The 26,693-nt window shown below is 49.1% G+C and overlaps 1 protein-coding gene across 5 annotated transcripts in view; it reads left to right on the top strand.

Annotated features, from left to right (window-relative positions):
- The window catches only part of PSD (pleckstrin and Sec7 domain containing), a 1,402,592-nt gene that overhangs the window by 303,624 nt on the left and 1,072,275 nt on the right, over positions 1-26,693 (top strand). For all 5 annotated transcript variants that reach the window (XM_069610471.1, XM_069610469.1, XM_069610470.1 and 2 more), the window contains exons 2-3: positions 1,993-3,059; positions 3,164-3,266. In XM_069610471.1, coding sequence (XP_069466572.1) covers positions 2,106-3,059; positions 3,164-3,266 — 1,057 coding nt within the window. In that variant the 5' untranslated portion in view covers positions 1,993-2,105. The remainder of the gene's footprint in view (positions 1-1,992; positions 3,060-3,163; positions 3,267-26,693) is intronic.

Genomic DNA, 26,693 nt, shown 5'->3' with positions numbered 1-26,693 from the left:
AAACATGTTTTTCAAACAACAAGGCCACGCTGTACTTGGTATGAGTTAATCATGCAAAATTCAGTCAAAATATTAATTACAATACAATTTTAGGTAAAGGGTAATTGGCTTCCTTCGTATTGATTGTAGCTGTAAACTATTTACAAGCAATCACCATCTATCACTTTCTTTATAGTAAAACATCTGGTTTTTCCATTGCACTTTAAGAGGGAGGTTTGAGGGGTAGCTATCTCCGAGGCTTTATCCGGGTGATCATCTCTGGCCACTGGGATTGCAGCAGATCACATTTCAAGTGGAGCTCCTCTTCTGATCATGTTTGTTAATACATTTTGTTTCATCAAGGACACTTATGGCCATGACTCGGAACATGCCTGGTGCTTTCACAGCCTACACCTTGAACCATGCTCATAAAACGAAATGCTTCTTCAAATTAGGATTATAAATCGAGTCGTGGAGGAGCATCCCGCCTCATTATCTTACCATTGGAATATCCTAATGTCACCATAATGAGTCTCAGTGGTCCTCTCAGATCAGAAGCGAGGCCTCGATTCTGACTAAATGGGTCACAGCATGCAACCTTTTGCAGCCCCTGTATGCGAGAATCATGGATTGCACCATGCTATCAGCAATATCTTAATGAATAGCTTCCATAGGGTTACTCATTATGAAGCCCGCCAGATGTTTTGAACTAAAAATCCACTTAATGGATCTTGTGACCTGGCAGAATAACCCATGCACAGCACTTGTATACCTCCCTCTCCCTCCCCAGTGCCCAAAAGGAATCGATTAAACTAATGTCTGCGGCCCAACCCACCAGCCTTACCTACACAAGTCACTCCCTGCGTAGCTCCCTGGCAGTGTGGGAGCCACGAGTCTGACAATTTGTGAGAGCCCTGCTTCCTGAGGATGCTGCTGGTCTTTTGACAGTGCTGGAGCATGCAGTTTACAGAAACTGTTAGAGAGCCAGGGAATTCTTAGTGTAGGGCGCTGGGCTTTCTCTGCTTCACTTGTACCTAAGGGGAAGCAGAGGAAATGCTGTTTTCTCCGATCATAGTGTCACAGCAGTTGGTTATGACGTAACACTAGCAGGATACAGCCAGACCCAACAATAATAATTCATCAGTTTATTTGTCCAATCACTACACTTACTCGAAATCTATGGATACTTAAATCTGAGCCTTTGGAGAAGAATAATTTTGACATGTCAAAGTGCACCATACTTCCACATCTGGTAGGCACTGGGTAGCAACATCTTGGAGGGAAACCTCAACCCAGATCAGTCCCAGTGCACCTCTTAAATCCCAAAGTATTGGAATATTATATGTGTCTTCCAAGATAATACAAACCATGTTTACCAAGTGTGACTTGATCTTGACACATCTTACTCTAGACTCAATATATTGACACTAGGTCTGCCTCCTTCACAATCAAAAGATAGACATATGCTAATTAATGCAAAATGCTACAGATTAACTTTGTAATGTTAACTTGCTGGTTTACTTACGGTAGGGATCTGCAACCTATGGCTCTCCAAATGGTTTGGACTATGATTCCCATGGTTCCTCCCTATTGACTAGGACTGATGGAAGTTGTAGTTCAATTCCTCTGGAGAGCCAATGGCAGAAGAGTTTTGGCTTACAGTTTCATAGATGCATCTGTTTAGCATTTGCACTGGCCAAAAGTAGAGGGAACTAGCGTGCATGGTGCAGTGGTTTTATATACCAGATGCGTTGCAAACAAATGCATCCTTATTTAATTTGAAGTGTGGAGGCTAAAACCGAGTTTTGGCAGAATTTGATTGTAGCACTCGTCGTCAAATATTGACCTCATTTAAGAATAGGAACGATTGCATGCTTAATTTGTACCCAGTGCTGCATTTTAATTTTTAACACTCATTTACTTTTTTGCATGTGCATCCTATAACCCTGTTTTTCTGTATTGCCTAATCTATGGACACTAACTATGAACTGTTTGTCATGTATTTTGTTATAGGGCTGAGCAAGGATGTGCTGCCTCAGAGTAACGTCAGATTTGCATCAAAAGATCTCAACGAATTGCCTCGTTTGGGCCCGGTGGGTTAAAACTTGACTCCGAGCTGCTTAAAAATGGCACAGACTGGGGGTGTGGTGCGCTTCTGCGCAGAAGGGGACTGCATTTTGCCATCTCCCAGATCGACAAGAGACCTAGAGAGGAGACCCTGGCACCCAGTGCTGAACACTGAGTCCATCTACATGGCTCAAAGATCACTCACCCCCAATCTCAATTCTGGCAGGATTCAGCTCCTGCGCAAAAGCCTCACCCCAGAGGCCAGGCGGGCCCACCTGGGCATGTATAACAGTACAGGATCGCTTATACGCCACCCAGCAGAGATTGGCGTAAAGTCTGGGCGATTTACTGCTCCTTGTACACCGCTGAGAAGTAAACCACTCAACCCTCTTAATTCCCCTGGAAATCGGAGTCCTTTGGCACAGCGCCCCACAGCAAGCCAGAGCTCAGTTGTGACATTTACCTTCATAGAAAAAGCAAGTGTGAAAACTATGAATGGTGCCCCAGCTATGAACACAGAGAACAAGCCATCCCCCCAGCTCCTGAAAAAGCACTCCTTGGGCTCTCGGTATTCCAGCTTTGAGAAAGAGGTCAATGTCTGCCATGGAATAGCTGATGTTCAGCAAAGGGCCATCGCTCCGCTCTGTGACACTGCCTCTCCCGTGAGCATCCGGAAGCAGTTACAGCCCGGAAGCCCGATCCCAGCCCAGAAAACGTCTGAGGGTGGCTCAGGAATAGCCAGCCCGTGCCTGCCGAACATTGAGTTGTTCAATGTCAGTCAATCGCAAGACTCTTGCAAGAGAACACCGAGCAGAAAGCATTCACCAACAGAAGGCAGCCAACCAGTGGACCAAAGGCCTTCTCATGACCCTGTCATGAGAAGGGAGACCCCAGAGATACAGCACAAAATCATGGACAACGCAATAGCATCCTTGCTCAATGAAGCTGGGCCCCCGCCAGAAGACAGAGCAAGGATTCTGAAGAGTCCCATGAGGACTGGGTCTCCATGCGAGGTAGCTAAACGGTTTTATACTCGCATTCCTTATGCTGGTAAGATCAAAGTGAAGCAGTTCTTTTCGGTGGCCTGGCTTTTAATATCCCTTTTTGTTTCGTTCAGGCGGACCTGTGGGATCCCGCAACAGAGTCTTCGTCCCGTGCCCAGCGCATAGCAAAGGCAAAGTGGGAATTCTTCTATGGTTCTCCTGAGCCCCAGCGGGCAGGTAAGCAAGGTGCTTCCCCAGGAATATCCGGTTGGGCACTACCCTTCGTGTATGTCCTGTTCCACAAAAGCCTGGCCTTCTGCTTTCACTTTGTGTTGCCTATGTTAAAAAATTGAATACCAACCTTCAAAAGTGCAACAGTGTGACCTTCATTATCATGACCATCAGCAAATAATTTTAAAAGAAACATCTAAGCCCCAGGCAAGAGGACAACTTAACACTCCACGCAACGTGTAACATGTAAACCTTCCCATGTGTTACCTGGCATAGTAACACTTCACAGACTAGATCATGTGCTCTTGTAACGCTGCACATAATGGGCCTAATTCATGAAATGTTTTCATATGGGATTGCGCCATTATAAACACTTCCATGAATCAGGCCCAATGTATAACAGGGCACTGTAATACTTTACCGACTGCATAACATGGCAGCCTAACACTTCACATAATGCATAACTTGGCATTGGGTTGAGCGCTCGCTGCTGCGATCTGAGCGTGATCTGCAGGTCGCAGGTTCGAATCCCGGCAAGGCCAACTCAGCGTTTTATCCTTCCGAGGTCGATAAATGAGTACCAATTTCGGTTGGATGATATTGTATGTAAATATGTGCTCTGTTAAGCGGTTTGGATAAAGTCGCTATATAAATAACACATCATTATCATTGTAATACTAGACACAATGCACTGAATAATACAATATACTATGGCATTATATCACTTCCACAGAAAGCATGACACATAGAACACAAAATAACTCCTCCCCCCAGGATCCCCAAGTCTATCCCTCAGATACAGCGAAGCACACTCTGGAGAAGTTCCCCTCAGGGTGCAGAGTAAGCTACTGGCCCAGAATCCTTGGGACCCGAACCCGTGAGCACATTCCAACTATCTGCTCGTCAGCAAATAACTGAACACGGCCCTTTTAGACAAGCTTTTATCACCCACAAAGGGAATCGCTGCGTGCTCTTCAGAGTACGCCGATCGGACCCACTTAGTTCACTGGCACACCCGCACTTGTGAGGTAAGATGACCTCACGGTGCTGCCTGACAAGCTCTGCATCACCAAATGCATTGTATTGTCCTGGCTACTAAGTAGCTAACCTCTCTCAAGCCCCATGAAGATGCTGGAAGAGTGAAATGGTTGGCACTGCATAGAACAAAGAACCTTGGCTTGGTTGTGAATCTCCCAAGAAGTACAAAAATACACGTTTCAGGAGTAAAAATATCAACTTACAAGTTACTAGCCAGCCATAAAAATCACTTGCCACCTCGATTCTACACATTTTTTTTTAATTATTTCAACAAACAACACTACAAACATTACAACTATTTAGGACGTTCATGATCAACTTTCAGACATCATATTATTGCTCTCCTCTGTCCTCCCCCCTCCCACCCCACAAACTTGAGCGGTCATATCTGTGCCACCTCCTTGGGCATCTACAGGTGATTCGGTTATTGCCAACACCTCCCGGTTTTCCGCATCCTGATCCACCTGGTGGGGATTTGCCATTGAGGCCACCAGCTGCATCTAGGCTAGCAGGGGGCCTACCTCTTCCTCTCCCCCACTTGTGACTGCTTCATACTAGACCGTGGTTTCTGCTTCAGCCCATTTCAGGAGGTCCGCCCACCACATCTCCACTCTAGGCCTGTGGGCAGCTTTCCAGCTCATTGCAATTTTGAGTTTGGCCAGGATATAGGCCAGGTCTTTCATTTTACTGATATGTTTTAAATTACGTGGCCTAGGGAAACTCCCCAGCATGCATGCCCAAGCATACCCCACGTCCATCACCACCCCCCGGCTGGCCAGTCTCGTTTGCAGTTCTGCCCAGAATGTCCCCACCTCTGGGCAAGCCCAGAACATGTGTAGCAAGCCAGCCTCTTCCTCCCCACACCTAGGGCATTTCTGTATGGTCGAGCCACCAAACCTGGCTATTCTGCCGGGTGTCAAGTAGGCTCTGTGGGTGACATACAGCTGGATCTGTGGAAGTCTTGCGTTCCGGGACACTTTCTTATGGTACCTTTGGGCTCTGTCCTGCTGTCCCTCTGTCATAGGTTCTCCCACCTCCTCCTCCCAGTCAAGCCTCAATTGGAGCAACTCCTTCCCCACTTTTGCGCTCAAGAGCTCATATATCCGAGATATTTTGTGCCCGCCCTCCGAGACATCATACATCATTTCTACAGAGGCGTCAGGTTCTTCCGCCAACACCGTCTCAGGCCACCTCCCCCTCACCCGTTTCATGATCCTGGTATAGGTGATGTATTGGCCTCTATGTACCCCTGTCTCCTCCAGCAGCCTTTCGAATTCCACCGCCTCCCCCTCCTGCCGTATGTCCCCCAGAGTTGCCAAGCCCACCGGTTTCCAGTATCTGCGGACCCCTTTGATCAGCTGGGAGTCTTCCCCACATACTGCCACCAACGGGACCTGCTGAGAGAGCGGGTCCGAGTCACCAACCGTTCTCCATGCTCTGCGCCAAACCCCCCAACCACACCGTTTCTTTTAAGAAGTATGGGGCGGGGACGCCCCGTAGGAGCCTGGTCTCCGCAGATTCCTCTTCTGACAACCATCTTGCTACATATGATAGCTGTCCCGCCAAGTAGTATAGTTCAAAATTCGGCATGTGTATGCCCCCCTTGTTACACGAGTTTTGTAATTTCCACAGGGCCACCCTATTTCTAGAATTGTGCCATATGAAGCCCCTGCACAGGCTGTGGAGTTTAGCAAAAAAGCGTTTGGGGAGCAGTTACGGTATGCTTACAAAGAAGTGCAGTAGTCTAGGCAAGACCACCATTTTGAGCAGACTGCCCTTCCCATCATGGCCAGGGGTAATCTGGCCCGAAATACCATGCTATTTCTTACACCTGAGACAGCTTCCTCTGTATTGTGTTTGTGCTCCGCTTCTAACTTGTGGTATATATTTATGCCTAAGTATCTGAACTTCGAATGGATTGTGTCATCCCACGTATTCCTCATCTAGTAATAATTTGTTATCTCCAGCTTTGCTGCTTCGGAAAAAAAAATTCTCGACAGAGGGCGCTGTGCTCGAGGTCATGGCGTCAATTGTCCCTCGACGTACTCCGTACTCTGTCGACGTCACCGATGGTATAAATAGCTCGAGCCGCGCCCGTTGCTTCAGTTCCGTTTTTCCGATCGCTTCGCTATCGCGAACGGCGCGCTTCTATTTTCTGTGAAGAAAATGTCGTCATCTTCGACACCCAGGACTGGGTTCAAGAAGTGTGCAGATTGTGGATCTAAGATATCGATCACCGATCCCCACCGGATTTGTCTCTGGTGTCTCGGTTCCAGTCACCGAACCGACAACTGCGGGTCCTGCCAATCTATGACCGAAAAAGCTCTTCGTGAGAGGAGAGGTAAACTGTCGATGGGGAGGGAGGACTCATAAAAGGTTTCGTCAAAAAGACACAAGAAAGCGACTGATTCTAAGGAATTGGATCGCCATAGGCACTCAAAGAGATCTCGATCTAGGAGTAGATCGAGACACTCTTCGTCATCATCGAAAAAAATGAAGAGGAGACATAGATCTCCCTCATCATCATCTTCTTCTTCAGAGTCGACCGAAGAAATTCGTTGTCCGACTAAATCGGATTCTCCCAGTAAGTGGGAAGAATTCCGCAAAAAGATGATGGAGGTTTTCGAGAATGCGGCCCCGACCCCCTCGAAAGACCCTCGAAAAAGCCATACCCCTAAAGTCGCTCCATTGGACGTCAAAGGGAAAGACCGGTAGCATCGAGGAATCCAAAAAACCTCGAGTCGACGTAAAACCGTTGAAGACTCTTCGAGAATCGAGCATTTCTCCAGTGCCTTACAAGAAACACAAGTCGTCGAAGACTTCGACAACTTCGTCGACGCCCTCGACGTCGATAATTTCGACTCCAAAGCCAAAAACGTCCTTGACGCCATTATCAAAGTCATCTTTGAAGACTTCGAAGACCCCTTCGACAACTTCGAGGGATTTGCCAATTCCTTCGAAGCAGATGGAAGAGGAAGAAAGGAGATTCACTCCTTTGCCCGGCTCAGACTTTTTCAAATCTATGTCAGCAATCTATGAGGAGTCTGCTTCAGAAGAAGACGAGGTTACTCCTTTGGGAGTTACTTATGGTACAAGACAAGTTCCTGAGGAACTTATTGACCAGGAATCTAGAATGAGAGACCTGAGTGATACTCTCCATTCTGCCAGTGGAGTTGACACATCCCCAGAATTAGAGTTCGCCAAACCTGCTCCTGCAGAGCATGCAGATGCTGGGTACAGGGGTCTTATGACCAGGGTAGTTGAATATATGGGTTGGGGTAATACTTCACCCATTTTCGAACAAGATGACATGACGGATATAATCGTCAAGGGACCTCAGAAAGATCCTGTTCTCCCTTTCCACAGAGTCCTCAAAAGGACTGTGGAGAAAAACTGGGAGAAGCCAGAAACTATTGCTGCTGCAGATAGCACTTTTCCAAGAAAATATAGACCGGCTGGAACGGATCCTGAATATTTGACTAAACATCCGACTCCAGAGAGTTTAGTCATTCAGGCAGCATCTACTTCTAAACAAACTGCTTATCCAACTATCCCTCCAGATAGAGAGGATAAAAAAATGGATGCCTGGGCACGTAAAGTTTTCACGTCAGGCAGTATGGCACTTAAGTCACCTGTACCCTAGCCAGGTTTACCCATACCCTGTGGGACTGTATTTCGGCGGCGGCTGATCATATTCCGGAAGGCGAGGAAAGAGAAGGCTTCCTGAATATAGTCAAAGACGAGAAGGAGGCAATGGGGGAATGTCTCCAGTCTGGACTGGATACTGCTGATAGTATCAGCAGATCCATGGCTGCAAGCGTTGTGCTACGCAGATTTGCGTGGTTGAGGAAGTCGGGGTTTGCACCGGACGTGCAAGCCAGACTTCTCAACATGCCCTTTGATGGCTCGAGGCCCTTTGGCAGAAAGGCTGATGAAAGCCTAGAAAAACTTCAGACCTCGAAAGCGGCAGCTAAATCACTTAGCGCCTCTTTGCGCCAGCCTCTAAAACCCTATTCCGGCGCATCTTCCGGGAGGGGTCTTTCTTTTCGATACTACTCCTCTTTTGGTAGAGGAAGAGGACAGGCTTCTCAAAGGGGCAAAAGAAACTTCCCTCGTGGAGCACGAGGAAGAGGTGCAAAATCAGCCTCAGGAGCGGCATCCGTACCCTCAGCCACTCCTGCAGCCGCCTCCAATTCCCTCTGAGACCTTGTTACACAAAACACCAGTGGGAGGCAGGATCTCTCAACATCTGAAGGAATGGTGGGGCATTACCTCAGATGCTTGGGCACTGGAAACAGTAGCCCAAGGTTACTGTCTCCCCTTTCTAAAAAGCCCTCAGAATCATCCACCGGGAGCCAACTCCGCCAAATTTCCAGATCCGCTCCTGTTGCAGGAAATTTTAACCCTGCTAGAGAAAGGTGCCATAGAACCGGTACCTGTAGCGGAGAGGAACAGGGGTTGGTACTCCCCATATTTTCTCATCCCAAAAAAGGACGGAGGACTGAGACCCATCTTGGACTTGAGAAACTTGAACAAGTTCCTCAGGAAGGACAAGTTCAAGATGGTGACTCTTTCTCAGATCCTTCAGGCTCTCCAACTCCAAGATTGGTTGGTATCATTGGACCTTCAGGATGCTTACTTTCATGTGCCAATCCATCCAAAGCACAGAAAGTACCTGAGGTTCGCGATTGGCAATTCTCATTATCAGTTTCGAGTTCTGCCATTCGGGTTGACCTCCGCCCCGAGGGTTTTCACCAAACTGTTGGCGGTTGTGGCAGTAAGTCTCAGGAGAGGAGGTATTCACATATATCCCTACCTGGACGACTGGTTGATAAGGGCAAGTTCTCCAGAACAAGCTCAGGAACATCTTTCGATCACCTGCCACTTCCTCCACAAATTGGGCTTCTCCCTCAATTTCAAGTAGTCCCACATGATACCATCCCAGAAACTCCAGTTTATCGGAGCAGTCTTGGACACTTCATCAGGAAAATCCTCGCCTCCCGAAGTGAGAGCTCTCCACATCCAGCAGATGGTAACGAAGTTTCAGAATGCCCAACGTCTACCGGCCTTCGATTTTCTCAGGTTGCTCGGCCTCATGGCATCCTGCATTTTCCTAGTACCAGAGGCCAGGTTGAGAATGAGATCCCTTCAATGGGCACTCAGAACTCAGTGGTCCCAGTTCTCAGGGAATATGTCGGATCTTCTGCAAGTCCCGAGCGCAGTTGCTCAGGATCTTCTATAGTGGGCTTGCAACGACATCATTCTCAAGGGAGAGTCTTTTTGGCAACCATGGCCGGAGATAACGGTAGTGACGGACGCCTCACTCACGGGGTGGGGAGCACACACCAACGATCTGACAATCAGCGGTCGTTGGTCTCCATCGGAGTCCAAACTACACATCAACCTGTTGGAGCTGAGGGCAATCAGACTAGCTCTAAAGGCCTTTCTGCCCTCTGTACAGGGAAAAAATGTCCTGATAATGACGGACAACACGGTATCCATATAATACCTCAACAAAAGAGGAGGAGTAGGGTCACTGCCACTGTGCAGAGAAGCAATGCAGCTCTGGTTCTGGGCAATACAAGAAGGAATATCTCTATCGGCAATTCACCTAGCCGGAGAGAAGAACACGGCGGCAGACGCTCTGAGCAGGCAGAGCACGGTCTCTCACGAGTGGGAGCTGGCTCAGGAAGTCCTTCTGGAGATCTTTGCCCTTTGGGGAACCCCTCAGGTGGATCTGTTTGCCACCGCGATCAACCGGAAGTGCGATCAGTACTGCTCAAGGGAATTTCCTCAAAGAGGAGCTCTGGGAGACGCATTCGTAGTGGAGTGGAAGTTTCCACTGCTGTACGCGTTTCCCCCAGTCCCCGTGATTCCTCAAGTAATCAGGAGGTTGAGAAAGTTCAGGAAAACCATGATCCTAATTGCCCCGGATTGGGCCAGGAGGACGTGGTACCCAAACCTTCTAGACATGTCCATCTGCCCTCCAATACGTCTTCCGCAAAGAGAGGATCTTTTCTCGAAAGAGGAAGGTCGGGTTCTCCATCCAGAGGTCAAGACACTCAACCTTCATGCATGGTTTCTGAGAGGTTGCGATACAAGGATTGGGATCTTCCGGATGACGTAATGGAAATCTTGCTTTCGGCAAGAAGACCAGCAACAAAATCTTTGTACCGATGTCGCTGGAACAGGTTTAGTAACTGGTGCAAAGACAAGGATGTGGACCCTTTTCACTGTGACACCCCAATGGTGCTCTCTTTTCTACTACATCTAGCTAATCTGGGGCTCCAGATAGGAACAATCAAAGGATACCTTGCTGCGCTGTCCATTTTCAAGCGCTCCTCGGAAGAGATTTCATATTTCAAAATACTGTTAATAATTCAATTCTTAAAGGGGCTTACTAATGTATACCCTCCTGTACCTTTTCATGTACCAACTTGGGACTTAAATTTAGTATTAAAATTCTTGACTTGCATACCTTTTGAGCCTCTCACTCATGTCCATTGAGGCTTTTGACTCTAAAAACTGTCCTCCTTGTGGCCCTATCATCAGCCCGCAGGGTTAGCGAACTTCAGGCTCTCTCATGCAAAGCACCATATACTATTTTTTATAAGGATAAGAGTTAAACCTTCGTTCTTGCCAAAAGTAGTCTCGGACTTCCATTTGTCACAAAAAATAGTACTACCAACCTTTTATCCTCCTCCTCATCTGGGCAAAGAAGAGGAGAGATTACACAGATTAGATCCCAAGAGGGCTCTTAGTTTTTACATCTCAAGGATGGCTAAATTGAGACAAGATGACCAACTATTTGTGGGTTATACTGGTCATAAATTAGGCTTATCTGTAACAAAACAGACCATTTCCCGCTGGATCATATTAGCCATAGTTGAATGCTACAGATTAGCAAGAAAAGAACCACCAGATGGGCTTCGTGCCCATTCTACAAGGGGAATGGCTACTTCTGCGGCTCTAAAGAGGGGAGTCCCAGCAGCAGATATTTGTGCAGCTGCAACCTGGAAAACAATGCATACTTTTGTTAAACATTATTGTTTGGATACTGCCTCCTCTAACGAGGGTTTATTTGCCAAGGCAGTTCTGCATTCTGTCCACGAAAACTGAAATTAGTACTCCCACCTCCAAAAATTGATACTGCTATGGGAGCCTATCACAAGATGAGGAATACGTGGGAGGACACAATCCATTTGAAGAACAAGTTACTTACCAACTGTAACGTTCTTTCGACTGGATGTTCCTCCCACGTATTCCTCATCGACCCTCCCATCCTACCCCACAGTACAGTTTACGTTTCTTACACTTTCCTCTCACGAAGAATGTATCTGTCATGGGACACGCCTGGGTGTTCCTCCTATATATATATTTAATCGAAAAAAACAGAACTGAAGCAACGGGCGCGGCTCGAGCTATTTATACCATCGGTGACGTCGACAGAGTGCGGAGTACGTCGAGGGACAATCGACGCCACTACCTCGAGCACAGCGCCCTCTGCTGAGAATTTTTTTTTCCGAAGCAGCGAAGCTGGAGATAACGAATTATCACAAGATGAGGAATACGTGGGAGGAACATCCAGTAGAAAGAACGTTACAGTTGGTAAGTAACTTGTTGTCGCTGTCTGCCAGGGTATTTGTAAAATGGGCAAGTTTTTTCGTGGAACGTTCTTGTACCTTCCCAGGGGAATACGCTGGTCTTCCCGGGGTTCACTGATATGCCCGAAAGGGCAGCATAGCGGTCCATCACCTCCAACACGTATTGCAAGTTCTCCTCTGGGAAGCGCAGATAGAGGAGCATGTCATCTGCGTACAGTGATATTAGATGTGTGTTCCCTATAGTGCGCACCCCCACCTCCCCATATTGTTGCCTGAGGCTAATAGCTAACGGCTCCAATGCAAGTATATATAACATGGGCGACCAGGGACATCCCTGTCTGGTCCCTCTACTGAGTTGCCATTTATCTGAAATTATAGCGCCTGTCCTGATTCTTGCAGTCAGGGAACTATATAACATCTTGACCCATCTAATATATCCCGTTCCTATCCCGTATCCTTTCAGGGTCGCTATCAGCCATGGCCACCTCACCGAATCAAACGCCTTGACCGCATCCAATGACACTATGGCCAACTCGCCCGGGTCATTCTCTATTTGTTCCATGATATGGTGCAGCCTCCTGTGGTTGTCATTAATATTCCTGCCTGGAACATAACCTGTCTGATCTGGGTGTATTAGTTTGCCAATTACTCGCTTTAGCCTATTTGCCAGCACCGCCGTAAGTATTTTGCTATCTTGGTTAAGCATTGATAGCGGCCTATATGACCCACAATCCACATTCGGCTTTCCCGGTTTCAAAAATGGGATGATCACTGCCTCTCGGAGAGACTCCGGCAGCTCCCCCTGTTCGTAGGCCTCATTGAACGTGGCCAGAAGCGGCTGAAGTAACTCCTGCTTATACGCTTTGTAGAATTCACTAGGTAATCCATCCGACCCAGGCGCTTTGCGCGTGGGCAAGTGTTGGATCACCGCATCCAGTTCGTCTAAGGTGATTGGGGCTTCTAGGTCCGCCCTCTCTGAGTCGTCTAAAGTGGGTAGCTCGATATCTTCGATTGTTTCCAGAATCTCCTGGCCCATATCTTCTCCCACGTCCTCATACAAACTTTTATAATATTTGTGAAACTCCTCATTTACCCCCTCCTGGGTATTGCGGATCTGGCCATCTGCATCCCTGACTTCTCTAATCACCTGCCGGGGTGTCTCATTTTTGTATAACCAGGCTAGTAGTCTTCCGGGTTTATCTCCTCCCGCATGTTGCTCGATATATTTCTTAAAATTCAGCTTACATAATCTATCCCAGAGTTCGCTACTAGCCTCTTGCAGGTCTCTCATCTTGACAACATCCTCTCGGGTGGTTTCCCCCTTTCGCATCAGGTCCTCCAACTCCCTTTCAGTGTCTCGTAATTTTTGTTCTATCCCCCCTTGGAGCCCTTTAGATTTCGATATGGCTACCCCTCGCACCACCACCTTAAATGCCTCCCATACCGTTCCCATAGATCTTACGCTTCCTGTATTTATATCAAAATATTCCTATATAGCCTCCCTCAGTTCTTCCCGGAATCCCGGATCCTGCAGGGCCTCCGCTCTAAGCCTCCACGTCGGGACACACGCTCTGGGCGGGCGGTGTCGCCCAAGGGTGAATGGTCCGACAGTACTCTAGCTTTATATTCTGCACCCACCATTTCTCCCGCTATCTCGGCGGAGGCGAACACGTAATCTAGCCTAGTGTGTAGGTCATGTGGCGCAGCATAGTGCGAGTATTGCCTGTCCTTTGGGTGTAGCCGCCTCCACACATCCTCCAGACCAAGCTCTGCCAACAGTGTCCCCAACGCTTTGGCCGCTGGCACTGGTTTCAGTGTCTTGCTGTCCGACCTGTCCATCCCGGGGTCCAGGGTGCAGTTGAAATCACCTCCCCACACTATTGCACCACCCTGCAGGGGGCTGACTGTACTATATAGGGACCTAAAATAGGCTGCAGTATCATGATTAGGGGCATACAAGTTTATAATGTTCACTTCTCTGTTTTCTAGGAGTCCCACCACCACCACCATTCTGCCCTCCGGGTCTGTTGTCGAACGAAGCAACTGGAACGGCACGTGCGGTGCCACCCATGTCACCACCCCCCTCGCGTATGCCGAGTATGTAGCTCCTGTAACGCTTCCCTTCCATTTCCTCTTCACCACCTTCAGTTTCTCTTTTGTGAGGTGGGTTTCCTGCAGCAAAGCTACATCCACCCTCATCCTCTTCAGATACATCATTATTTTATTGCGCTTCAGATAACTGTTAAGGCCCCGCACATTCCAGGTCACTACTCTGAGGTTACCCGACGCCATTGTTGCGCTGTCCGCTCTCATCCCTCCCCTTCCTGTGTCCTCTTCGGTGGCTCATAATTCGGGTCATTCCCCTCCCCCCAACTTCCCCAACCTTGCCCCACTGCACACAACTCTCCCCCGCCCCCTCCCTACCCAACCCCAACAAATGCCCAGCTCCATCCCTGGATCTCAGGCCCACCTGCGCCTGGTCCTGTCTCGTGACTCCGAGTACAAGGAGCCCGCAGTGCGTCACCAAACTAATAGTGACCTAACTAAGCGTAAAGCTATGGGGGTTCAATGGTCGTTTCCCTGGAGCTCCCGCTCATATGATTGGAATTATTCAGTGCAACCGGATCTCACAAAAAAAGGGGAGGTTTTACTGTCTAAGCAGCACCATCCTAGTGTCTCATTCAGTGCTATATTCTAGTCCCAGTATCTAACGCTCTGTCACTGAGGGTGCCACAGCCTCATGTTACTTATCTCCTTCAGCCGCCGTCTGGATATCCGACTCCTCGGAGCGACTGTGCATGTCTAGCCAGTCCATAGCGTCCTCTGGCGTTTCGAAAAACAAAGTTTTGTTCTTGTGGAACACCTTCAGCTTGGCCGGGTAAAGCAGCATGTATCTCTGGCCTGTTTCTCTCAGTCTCCTTTTCACCGCTCCGAAGTTCATTCTGATACGCTGTACCTGCAAAGTGTAGTCCGGGTATGTAGTGACTTTGGCGGACCCCCTCTCAATCGTTCCACCCTTCCGGAAGAATTCGAGTATCTTTTCCCGATCTCGGTAATTCCGAATTTTTGCGATCACTGGCCTGGGAGGAGCCCCTGGGGGTGGTCTTCTTGTCAAGGCCCTGTGCGCTCTTTCCACAGCAAACCCCGGGGTCAGGGCCCCCCAGTTATCTCCTGCAATAACATGGTTTCCACATATTCTGTTGGGTTCGGCCCTTCCATTCCTTCTGGCAGACCAACTATGCGGATGTTGTTGCGTCTAGCCCGTCCTTCCGCTTCCTCCGCTCTATTCTCCAGGTTGCCTACTCGCTGTACCAGGGCGTGTATTTCCGATCTGTGGGTGGCACAGTCTGCGGTGTTTGGGGCCATATCCTTCTCCAGATTTCCAGTGTGCTCCGCAAGCAGTCTCACATCTTGTCTAAGCAAATTCACGTCCTCCTGGACCACTCGGACCTTAAGATCCAAAGCCACTTTCCCTTCGTTCATAGCTAGACCGAGTTTGGTCTCCCAGGCAACTTTCAGGTCCGCAATTGCCGCCAGCACCTCCTGGATAGTACCTGGGGCCTCCTCCGTCACAGTAGTGGTTTTGTCCTTGCTCTGGGCTCCTTCCGCCCCAGGAGAAGTCTTGGCATAAGCCTCCAGCGTGGGCTGCTTGCTTTTCGGTCTTACTACTTTGTTCGACATTATGCCGTACCGCCTGCGTATGTGTTGGTGTGATGCTGTTCCGGAGGCTAGGGCTTGGTAACCCTGTTGGGGGGCCTCCTCTGCTGCCTGCTGCACTCTAGGAATGGGATGTGTCCTCCCACGTATGTGCGCCCACTTGTCACCTTTCAGCAGGCCCTCTGGTGGTCGAAAGCATCTGCTCTTTCTGCCCCTTTCTGTACCGCGATCTGTCCGGGCCCCACAGTCTTTAAGCTCACAGCCGTGTCTCTGGCTTCAATGTATGGCCCAGTATCAGTATAAGCTCATGGGTGGTGGGTCATCTCGGGTCTCATACTCGTGCAGGAAGCTTATGTGTGTTGTGCCTCGGCACCACGTGCATGGCTCCCGAGATCCGGTGTCATTGTTATTACTATTGTTGTTTTATTTATTTTGAATTGTTAATTGTTTTTTAAAAAAAATGTTTTCCTTTTCCCAGTGGGTCTCCCAAGGAGTCATGCCATCCAAGATCCAGCCGCAGCCCCGAGCGGGGGGAATCCCATGCGGCGCTCTCCTGAGCTACCTCCGGCTCTTCTCCTCGCTGTCGTGTGCCTCCGAGGGGCCCGGCTGGGCACCACCCTCAGAACACACCCGCGTCCGGCCGGGCTGCTGCGTTCGGGGAGGCTATCCCCTTTGTACTTTTTGCACCTAATGCAGGTGCGCTCCCGTCGGGCCCGCCCAGCAGGATCCCCACAGGGGGCCCTACTGTCTATGTCTGCCCTCACAGGGGCCGGCTCCCCCAACGTGCGCAGCCCGCCTGGCTTACACCCCGTGTGAGCCCTTCGCGCCTGGGCGTCCCGCCGGCAGATGTCCGCGCCCGGCAGGCACCGCTACTGCTGGGTTTCGTCAGGGCATCCGCCGCCCGCGACACTGTCAGGCGAGCACTGCTCCAGGACACCGGCCTCCCACAGCCCGCCGGACATCGCCCAGGGCCAGCGCTCCACTCCTCTTGCGGCCCCCTCTGCTTTATCCCAGTGGGGGCTCCGCAATCACTAGGCGGGTTCGTTTCAGGCCGCCTCCAGCCCCGCTCGCGGCGTAGGCTGTGCAGCCCAGAGTGATCCGCCGCCACCTTCCACTGCGTTTCCCCGGCGTTAAAGTCCAGGGTCCATGCTTGGTAAGTCACTAGCCCTTCTCTGTTTCATTTCATATTGATCCTGCTATTTTGCCTCTTAGAGCTGTTAGAGCAGCGCCCTAGTTCCTCCCCTTCACTCGCTGTTTGCTATTGTCCAGGGCTCACCGTGCTTATTGTTCGTGCTGGCAGTACATCTCTGCCCTGGCTCCTCTTTCCGTCCCTGGTATTTCAGCCAGCCATCGTCCCCTCTTATGCAGCCGTATCTTACGTCGTGATAATATTTGTTGCACTCTCGACATCTGTTGCTAGGGTGCCCGTCCCGCTGCAGTTTCCAGTGTAGCCCTGATTGTTTTTTGTTATCGGCCGTTACATTGTATCCTGGAGTGCCCGAGCGCTGCAGGCCGGGCTTCCCCGGCGCAGCCTTCGTGCTCCCTCTTCCAGCTCACTGCAAAGGGGGACACGCCGCTCCTCTGTCCATGTATTGTTCCAATTTGCACGCCCCGTACCAAGGTCCGGCCTCCTTCACTTTCTGACTTTTATATGCACTTTTCGGATTTTGTATGATCCGTCCGCTCCTCCGTTTCACACGCCAAGGCTTATTGTCGGCACATTGTACCTCCCTGGGGAGTCACCGCTTTGTTATTCCGCATTCGAACTCGCTCATAATGCCATTCTCCGCGCCTCCAACCGCAGCGGTCTGGGCACTGGCATTTCTCTCTGTGTTCCGTCCTTTTGTCGTCAGTGGAACACCATTTTGGATCCTTTGTCCCCAATCCTCGGCCTCCTCCTGCGGGCTCAGTATTCACAAGCCACATTACCACTCGATACTGTGATACTCTCCAGCTGTGCCCTGCAGTTTCACGAGCCTGCACCTTTGATTTTGGTCCGTTTCAGGTATCCGAATGCATAGATTCAATCGGATCTTTGCAGGATCAGCGGGAGCTCCTCTGGATACACGTCCTGTTACATGGCCTTGTAGCCACGCCCCCCCCTCGATTCTACACATTATCATTCATTCAAGTTGATCCGAAATAAACAATATGAATAAATTAGTCAGTTATCAACAGCCAGTGGCTAGTGGCGAGTACCCATTTTGAGCCCTGCACTATAGACTGCCCTTTGTAACTATGATTTTCGAAAGTGATGAGGAGGGGAACAGGCACACTCGTGTCTTGCTGTACTATTCTCTTGTGATGGTCGGCTGTGGATGACTGTAGTCTGTGGTTGACCATGGTCTAATGATTGGCATTCATGTTTTTCCAGGAACTACCATATTTTGTGATAGCTGGCAATGCTCAACAGTGGATGCTAAGGAGCAACCATAGTTGGCTGATATCATATGATATTTTATTTATATCTCGCCTGTACACAAGTGTTTCAAGGCGCGACGAGGCAAGGGAGGAGAACAAGGGAGGACAAGACAGCGATCTTACTAGACCCAGTGACATTGAGATTGCGCAAGTGCAGAGGAGAGGGAAGGGGGAAAGTGCCAGGGGAAGGGGAGGAGGAGAAGTTCGGGACAAAGGATCAAGACATAGAAAAAGAGTGTGCCAGCAGGTGGCAGTGCAGGGGTTAAGTGCAGACAACAAGTCCCGAGTTCGGGTCCCAAGATAGTCACCCATGATCTGGCAATGTTTGACTGTCATTTGCTATATTAATCTATGTATGGCTGTTTAGCCGGCCATAGTACAAGCCCCTTGCTGACCTTAAAATACCTACCCAAATACGCATAATAACAAATGCCCAACCCTAAATTGGCTGCTTACCGAGACCCAAGGGAGTGTAATTGAACAAAACTCAGGACCTATATGCGCCTCTGCCATGCCAGCCCTCTTCCCTACACATCTATAACAATTGCATAAGCAATAACTAAAAATAACCAGTAAAGGAAAAGCTTTCTTATCTGACACCTTGTTAAATGGCACGTTCTATTAACTAGCATCTCCCATTGTCAGTAATTGTAATGATACGGTTACCAAAAAAATTGTGATTAATAAGATTTCCATACAAGGTAACCAAATTTCTACATTATGAGTGAGCCTATTAAAAGGGCAAAAAAGCAAGGAAGATTTGATATCCTGACTTTTTCCTCTGCTATCTGCATTCCTGCCACCCTGAAAAATGACATTGGTTATCCAGCAGATTTTCTTATTTCTACAGCATGGGGTCCTGTATGGATTCACATGCTCATGAATATTCCCTGTCATCAGTCTGGGAATCCTCAGTAAAAGAAAAAACTGTTTCACTTTCACTTTAAAACTGTATTCCTCCTCTAAACCAATCACTGTCCTCTGGGTCATACTGCCCCTGTCCAATGACAGTCCTCTCGCCATGCCCCGCTTTTTTACTGAATTTTACTGCACGCTTCAGTGTTGGGAGTCCTCGAGTTTGCTCTCTTTGCTATTTAGTACGTTTTTCCAGATTCTTTCTCAGAAAAGTTCACATTTTTTTGCCCAAGAGCCGCCATGCTCTTTATCTCATCGGCCGGCTACAGGGATCTGTTATCGGTGAAGTTTTGCGCTCTTCAATGGTCAAGGATTAGTCAAAGTTTGCAGAAGGCCACCTTGGGCCTACTTCGCGCCATCTGACCATGTCGGACGAGAATAAGGAGGGAAGGACCCACGTCAGGCCCTGCACCAAATGCAGGCTATGGTATGTCTCTATGGAAGACAAACATCTGCAGTGTCTTTACTGCCGGCACCTGGACCACATGGAGGTGGAGTGCTTGATATGCCTGGACTCGAGAAGGCGACGAAAGACAGGTAAAGCAGACTGCTGGCATGGCTCGATACTAACAAGGCCTCTGCCCTGTGCTCCGAGCAGTGGCATGCCTCAGCCAGGACCGGCCGGTCCAAAGTGCGCTCTTCTAAGTCCTTTGAGGTCGCCCCATCTGTGGGGGTCCAAAATAAGGCCAAGATAAGGCTGCAAGTCTGAGTCCACCGGGTTTGCCACTGCCGCGGGTCCCAGGTTGGATAGACCACGATCAACATCACTGTCTGGCTCCATTGCCAGCCGGCAATTGAGCTCCTCCTCAAAGTGGAAGTCATCCACCCCGACCAAGGTGCAGGAGAAGTCAGACAGGCCTAGGTCAGAGGAGGAGAAGAAGACTGTGCATCCCAAACAGGATCCAGAGGCTCAGCCAAAGTCCTCGTCGGCCGCTTCGTCGGCGGCTATGATGACGACCACAGCAGCGGTGGGAGCCGATCCTACGAGGGTGGCTCCTGCAGTGCAGAGGATGTCTCTGGTAAAGACACCAGTCCAGGTCCCGGTTCAAGGCCCTCAGGGTGGAAAAAGGTGTGTGTGAAGAGGCCCCGAAACAGCCCTCCAAGGTTGACATTCAATCCATGGACATTTCATCCACAGACGATGACGACCAAGAGTCCGTTCGTTCATACTGTCCACAAGAACGACGATGACAACGGCGGCGCAGGGCCCAGCGCTCCGTCGCTCCATCCTCAGCCAAGGGACATTCCCGTTGATATTCTCTCGACTCTCCAAGGCCTGGTAACAGAGATTCAACAGAGGTTGCCACCAGCACCTGTGGCACCGCAAGCTCCTGATCAGCCTCCACATATAAAAGAGAAAGCGTTATCTGACGCCTCCGCATCAGCCTCCGCCACCACGTCGGGACCCAAATCATCCAGTGTACCCGGATACAAACACAGGTACGGAGACGGCCACACGAACCGACGAAGAGGAGGACTTTGTCCCAGCAGACGATGAATTGCCACATTTGGATGATCCTCATAGAGTTTTTCCAGCAGACGAGGTGGGATCGTTCCACTCCATGATCTCCAAGGCTTCCGAGCTGTTCCAGCTGGCGCCCAAGGAAACAAAGAAGGAGGGTTTCATGTATCAGCTGCGAGAATCCAAGAGGAAGACAATCATGGCGGTACCCTTTCTGGATGACATTTGGGAGGAGGGCCTGGCCCTCATGAAGAACCCATGCACAGCTCCAGCCAAGTGAGACAGGTTGGAGGAGTGGTACAGGACTCTTCGCCCAAGTGCCTGAGGTCTCAACCGTCGCCAGACTCGGTAGTGTCGGCCGCTGCAAGGAAACATTCGGCTAACCCGGCCTCATTGTCGTCAGTCCCCCCGGACAGCGAGGGAAAGAAGGTGGATGCCATGGGGAAGAAGGTCATTTACATTGCGGCATCCACAATCAAGGCGACTAACGCCTTGGCTATCTTGGCCCGGTACAACAGGGAGCCTTGGTACAGACTGGGCCCGATCCTGGAGTTCCTCCCCGGTGACAAAAAAAATTGAAGCTCTCGCCCTCTTTCAGGAAGTGGAAGTGACGTTGAGCCATCCATCTTGCTGGCAGTTTGATATGTGGATTCACACAGCATTCCTCTTAAATGGGGATTATAGAGTTAGTATTAGTCAAGAGAAATTAACTTAAACCATGTGTGTTGAAATTCAAGGTGCAGGGGAGAAAAAACAGCCCTAGCACATGGGCTGTAAATATATGCAATGCAAGAAGGAAAAGTTCCCAAGGCGTGGGAACTCCTGTCCTCTGCCCACTATCTGTGGCCGGAATGCAGCCAAGCTGTTTAAAACAGAGTTATTTACATACCTCCAAAAGGAATTTGCTTGTATAGTAGTAAATCGTAGATGAAACATGTACATTTTAGACAAAACAAATGGTAATAGTTATAGAAAAAACGTTTTCAATGAATTCCTTTGTTCTTCACAAATCTCATTTAATGAGAGACCCAACGCGGTTCGAGCAGGAACGCTCTTCATCAGGGGTTCTTATGTACGAAGTGTAAACTGTAATGTAATAATAAAGAGGAGGGTTTCAATGGGCTAGTGGTACATCTTTACATTTGAACAGTCTCTCTGTGTATACAAAATAACTATAGCATCCATAGCTTGATAAATCACCTTGTAAATCGGAATTGTTCCGTATTCTGTGCAGCAAACGTGCATGTTCCAAGTCTGCTCATCCGATTTGCCAAAAGATCTAAAAAATTGAATAATAACAGAATACTAAGTGGTAAAGGATGGGACCATGTGATATTTGTACAATTGTTTAACAATCGCTTTAGGATAACCCACATTGTGGTGTCCCCAGCAAAGGGGGATCTGTCTCACCTTGTCTTGTCTGTGAGGTGATTAAACTCGGAGTGAGGTGGAACACCTTTCATGAAAATGCAGTCGCGATAGCTGCCCGACCTGCAACGTATGTACATATGTGTTACAGAAACAGTAATGTAAAGGAGTCGAGTTAGACTTACAGTTAGATGCGTCATCTGCCGTCAATTCTCAGGGACGTGGGATGTCTGTCTTTTGCGAGTGGTTGTGATAACAATCTGTCTGATAATGTTTATCATAGAAAAGCTATATTCTATAGCGTTCTGGTGGGTTGTGGAAAACTTATCAAGGGGAAGATCTAATGGATTTACAGTTCAAGGCGCTATCTGTCGTGGTGTATGGAACCAATGTAAAGCAGCTAGCCGCGTTGCTAGGGCTGTCGGTTGCTATAAACCAACCCGGCGCAAGGCGTGATAATGTCACTACGCTCATTGGTCCGTTCTGTCTAACCAAATGTTCCCGCCTACTGTAACTAGTATCTGGAAAGCAATAAGGCTAATCTGACAGACCAAAAGTGATTGCCAGTGTGAAATCCTATCTATTGTGTAATGGCGGTTGTGGGAGGAGCTCCCTGTAATGGTGTTAGAGCTAGCTGTAATAATGGCATAATGTCGTAATCCCAATCATAGAGATATCTTGTCGATAAACTACATTGCTGCAAAATGCAGGTCAAGGGTTAGCATAACGACCGGGAAATGCCCGGCATATAAATCTGGGTGAGTCTGTTTTATCATTATAGGTTATCATCATGAAATAAAAATAAAAAAATGTGAAGTTCCCGGTGTGTCGAGTGGGGTCAGAAATATCATGGCCTAGAGTGATGTTGAGGGAGTGATGACTCTCTCGTTTATTGTGCGGAGGTTCGTCTGATAGGTCCTAAATGAGGGATACGTGTGATAGCAATGTTCTGAGGAGGAAAACTCCTGTTATATGACATAATAATCTAATGGCTAAAACCCAAAAAGGGTAAACCCTCTAGGGAAAAACTCAAACAAGTGGATCCCTGTGTTTTGAGGTAGACTGATCAAGCTTCAGATGTTACAGAGTTGTCAGATAACTTACATCGACATGTTTTACAGGGGGTTGCTATGGCTTGGGGGATTACCCATTTTGTTATTAAGTGCAACATAACATCTCAGTGGCAGTGGACATTGCCGATATGGGTTGGTTGAAGGCCACTAACTTTCATCGGGACGTTTATGCCAAGGTGCTAGACATGCCTTTCGACAGCGAGAATCTGTTTGGGAAGGCGGTAGATGAGTCCATCCAAGCCATAAAAAAAGATTTTGAGTCAGCACGTACCCTGGGCACCCTTCAGCAGCATTGCTTGTCTTCTTTTTGCTCCTCCAGGGGAAAGTCAAGCAGATCGTCCAAAGGTTTCTCCACATCTTACAGGCAACCTCCCCGATCCTCCATGCAGTATGCCTACAGGGGCCGCTCCCAGGCGTACGGTAGCGGAGGCCAGCATCACCCACAGGTCAGGGCACCAGTGCACAAGCAGGCCTGAACCAGCCAACACGTCGGGCTCCCACTCTTGCACCCCGGTGGGAGGCCGGCTGACGAGTTTCGTCAGAGAGTGGAAGAAGATCAACACCAACAGATGGGTGCTGGACGCTCTCACCCAGGGGCACACCTGCGAGTTCCAATGCAGGTGCCCTTGTATTCCACCTGTTCCCCGACAGGACCAGCATATTCCTCAACTCCTGGTGGAAGTGCGAGCCACGTTACAGGAAGGGGCGATAGAGCTTGTTCCCCAATGGCTCCGGGCTCAGTAGTCTTTTTCGGAAACTTTCTGGTAAGGAAGAAAACAGGGGGTTGGAGACCCATCTTGGACCTACGCCGCCTGAAGAAGTACCTGAAGTCCCAAAAATTCAGGATGGTCACGTTGCAGCACGTGCTCGGCCAACTGGAAGAAGGGGGTTTATTAACGTTGTTGGACCTGGAGGACGCTTACTTCCATGTCCATTCACAAGTAACATAGAATGTTCCTACGGTTCGTGGTGCACAGCCAGCACTACCAGTTCAAGGCCCTGCCATTCGGCTTGAAATCAGCCCCAAGGGTGTTTACAAAATTCCTGGCCTCGGCCTATCTGCACTTGCTCGGCATACACGTATACCCATACCTGGACGACTGGCTGATACGCGCCCGCTCTCGGGAGCTGGCCGTTGAGCACACAAAAGAGACTGTCCCACTACTTACAGAGCTGTGATTCTCCATGAACTATCTGAAGTTCTACTTGATGCCAGCATAGAACGCACTGTTCTCTGCGCCAGACTCAACACTGTGGCTTGGCTGGCGTTGCCCTCGGAAGAGAGACTAGCAGCCATTCAAGGGAAGGTGCAACGACTGTTGTCGATGAAGACGGCCACGGTACTGGCCATCAAGTCGCTGCTGAGCATGATGTCGTCCTGCATCTACCTCATCTATCTCTGCTGATTGCAGATGCAACCCCTACAGGAATTCTGGGATGCACTCTGGATACAAGTGTCTGGATGTTTTGTGGACAAGATCCCTCTCAACAAGGAGTTCCGGCAGGCTATAGAGTGGTGGGGGGTGGTGAGGATATTCATGGACAACACCACCACAATGTTCTACATCAAGAAGCAAGGGGGCCCTGGGTCTCAAGCGATCTTCAAGGAAGCTCAGGACCTGTGGCACTGGGCCATAGGACAGGGGATGTTCCTCGTCCTTCTCCACCTGGCAGGCATCAAGAACACCATCGCACACTCCCTAAGCAGGGAATTGCGCTCCTGCCATGATTGAGAACTTCGTCAGGATCTGGTGGACCGCCTGTTTGTCAAATGGGGCAGACTCTCGATCAATCTTTTCGCCACAGCAGCGAACTCCAAATGCCAGAAGTTTGCCAGCAGATTTCAAACGAGGAGCTTGGGGGACGCATTCTGCTTCCCATGGGAAGGCCTGTTTCTGTACGCTTTCCCCCCCATTTCCTCTCCTGCAACATGTCATCAACACACTTAGGCAGTGTCGATGCAGAATGATACTCATCGCTCTGGCGTGGCCGAGACAGATATGGTATTCGGACCAGCTCAGCCTGTCAGCGTCGCAGCCTGTCAAGTTGCCGTTATTTCCGGATCTGCTCATCAGAGAGGAAGGCGCTATCTTTCATCACGTGGAGGTTATGAGCTACAGGCGGACTTTACTTTACTTTATTGCATTTGTACTGCACAGCAATGAACCCGTGGGCATGATGGCGCGGACGAGACTAGACAACAAGAAACATATAAGCGCAGAAAGAGCTAGGGGAGAGAACCGAGGAATCAACTGGGCTTTATTCAAAGAGCCATGTTTTTAACTTTCTTTTGAAGGCCTCAAGAGTCGGTTCCAATCTAAGATCCAGGGGAAGGCGATTCCAGGCAGTAGGGGCTGCTATGGCAAATGAACCCCTTTCCACTTTCAAAGATTTGCTTTTAGGGATTAAGAGCATATTAGTATCCTGAGAACACGAGGAGAACACTTAGGCAGAATGAGTTTGTTGATGTAACGGGCATAATGCCCAGGAGGCTCTTGAATGTTAGGAGCATAAGACGATACTGGATTCTAGCCTCTACATGTAGCCAGTGTAACGCTCTTCTTGCTGGTGTAACATGGTCCCGCCTGGAGAGGCCTGTGACTACCCTCACAGCACCATTTTGGATAACTTGCAGTCGATTAATCTCCCTTTTGCTGATACCAGTCAGCAGACTGCAGCAGTAATCCATTTTTACGCCTACTATGGCTCTCGTCAGTGTTTCGGCGTTGGCCTGAGAAATCATGGGTCTAAGGTGAGTGAAGAGGTAAGATAGTAGGCTGCCCCTGATACAACACTTCCCACGTGAGCATTCATAGAGAGGTGTTGATCAAGAAACACCCCTAACGACTTAACTTTTTTAAGTGTGTCTAGTTTGACTTCGCCAAGCTGAAGCTGAATTTTACTATACCTGGGGTCAAGTTTTAAGATCCGATTAGGGGATCCCACAACCATGAGCTCTGTTTTAGTTCTGTTAAGCGCCAGTCCATTTTGCACCATCCAATTCTCGATACAGGTGTAGACTTTGTTTATGCGCTCTTCATCTTGTGTGTGGTCTCCCGTAAGGGGAATGATACATTGGGTATCATCTGCAAAATTAGTGAACCCGATATTTTCATGCACCAACATAGAGAAAAAGGGGACAGTAAAGATGTTATAAAAACATGGTGAAAGACTTGCTCCTTGTGGGACTCCACACTGCAAGGAAGTCCTCGCCAAGGCCAGCGTGTCGTTGACTTTAAAGTGCTACGGCCATAAGTGGAAACGTTTTGTTACGTGGTGGCAGTCACAGAAGATGACCCCCTCTGAGGGTCACGGCTCCACCGATCCTTCCATACTTACTGTCCTTGGCAAGAGCTGGGGTGGCTCACACATCCATTAAGGTACACCTGGCAACCATCTCCCGCTAGACCAGGTCTCCGGGAAGATCCTCGCTGTGGTAAAAGAGACTCATCAAGGAATTTCTCAAAGAGCTTTTCCGATCTTTCCCGCCAGTAAAGGCTCTCGCCCCAGCATGGGAACTCAACGTGGTTCTAACAAGGCTCATGGGGGAACCTTTCGAAGGCATGCAGTAATAAAATTGCGGCAGAAATGTCGCCTTTACAAAAAATCACAGCAAAAATGCTGTGGTTTGACCTGGTAAAGGTGTACCCCATTATACCATTTAAGCGGAGGTTGCAGGGGTGTCCTCCGCATCCTTTACATGGATGGCGGCGGCAAAACCACTGCCTTTTTGCCACTTTTTTTGTGTAAGCGGCCATTTTTGCCACGATTTTAACACCTGCAACCCTTTCGAACATATGCATCAGGCCCCACTCAAGTTTCTCTTGTGGGAAGTGGCTTTCCTCATGGCCATCACCTCTGCCAGCCGTGTGGGTGAGATCCAGGCCCTATCCTG

This window comes from Ambystoma mexicanum, chromosome 8, assembly GCF_040938575.1.
Source record: "Ambystoma mexicanum isolate Mex_15411 chromosome 8, UKY_AmexF1_1, whole genome shotgun sequence".
Classification (NCBI taxonomy): domain Eukaryota; kingdom Metazoa; phylum Chordata; class Amphibia; order Caudata; family Ambystomatidae; genus Ambystoma; species Ambystoma mexicanum.
The sequence above is the reverse complement of the archived record's forward strand: the minus strand, read 5'-3'. Positions and strand labels throughout refer to the sequence as shown.